Here is a 1,142-nt window from a genome sequence, read left to right on the forward strand (position 1 = left end):
AACAGAATATAAATTATAGTTAATATTCTACAGCAATCTGGCAAACCTAAATAACAGATTGCATTGCTGAATTTGTAAACAGTCTGAACGACCCAATCATCAAGTTAACAACTTGACATAATGACATCCAACAAAAAGTTTACACCCTTTTAAGTTATCAAATAAAAGGATCCGGATAACAATTTCAATGTACATACATGCATATTCTGCAAAATACTAGAAACACAAATTTCTTACGATTGAAATTTTAGGAAGACAGAGAAGTGTGATTAACAAATTACCCAACACTCCGGTCAAGTGATTCTAACAGTTTTACTGAAGCATATATAAACCCTAAATCAAATACAGATTCTAGTCACTGAATTAGAGGTACCAAAGACAAATATTATATCATGTATTGCATAAGCATATAATCATACAGAAAAGATGAATTGGATAAGTGATATTGTATTAATAGCTTCAATTACAGGTAATACCACTTCCGATTACAGATAACAAAGCAATGAAAACCTCGATGCCAAACAAGAACCCTAGAAAGTAGAAACCGCAAAATTCTCTTAACCACCAAATCCGTAAAGAGTACGGCCTTGGCGCTTCAAAGCATAAACGACATCCATGGCGGTAACAGTTTTCCGGCGAGCATGTTCGGTGTATGTGACGGCGTCACGGATGACGTTCTCAAGAAAGATCTTCAAAACTCCACGGGTCTCCTCGTAGATTAACCCACTGATACGCTTGACACCTCCTCGTCTGGCCAGACGGCGGATCGCCGGCTTGGTGATACCTTGAATGTTGTCCCGGAGAACCTTACGATGACGTTTGGCTCCACCCTTTCCCAATCCCTTGCCTCCTTTTCCTCTTCCTGACATGTTTTCTCTCTACTTTTCTCTCGTTAAAAATGAATTTGATTTTTGTTTGTGTTTGCGCTTAAAATGGGTTTGAGGATTTATAGAATATTGGGGTTTGAGTTTGAAAGGAAGTATGTATTCGTCCGTTGGATTAGATTAAATAGGAGGCATAGATAGCCGCAGGATTATTATCTGTGTGATGATAAATAAGACGCTTTGATTGGTTTGCTTTAACAGTGTTGGATCCAGGTTAGGATAGTTCGGGTCAAGTATTGTGAATAGCGTTAAATTAAC

General features: G+C 37.8%; 1 protein-coding gene across 1 annotated transcript; it reads right to left on the reverse strand.

Annotated features, from left to right (window-relative positions):
• Positions 1 to 431: 431 nt before the first annotated feature.
• On the reverse strand, positions 432 to 931 carry LOC145112300 (histone H4). Its single transcript, XM_079048478.1, has one exon. The coding sequence runs from the start codon at positions 867 to 869 to the stop codon at positions 558 to 560; it is 312 nt and encodes a 103-aa protein (XP_078904604.1). The 5' UTR covers positions 870 to 931; the 3' UTR covers positions 432 to 557.
• Positions 932 to 1,142: the final 211 nt, after the last annotated feature.

Source organism: Lactuca virosa, chromosome 5 (assembly GCF_052849685.1).
Source record: "Lactuca virosa cultivar CGN04683 chromosome 5, Lactuca_virosa_CGN04683_v6, whole genome shotgun sequence".
NCBI classification, from domain to species: Eukaryota; Viridiplantae; Streptophyta; class Magnoliopsida; order Asterales; family Asteraceae; genus Lactuca; species Lactuca virosa.

Bases quoted from the DNA above. Each gene is read 5' to 3' on its own strand.
- LOC145112300 (XM_079048478.1), bottom strand. From the start codon at position 869: ATGTCAGGAAGAGGAAAAGGAGGCAAGGGATTGGGAAAGGGTGGAGCC.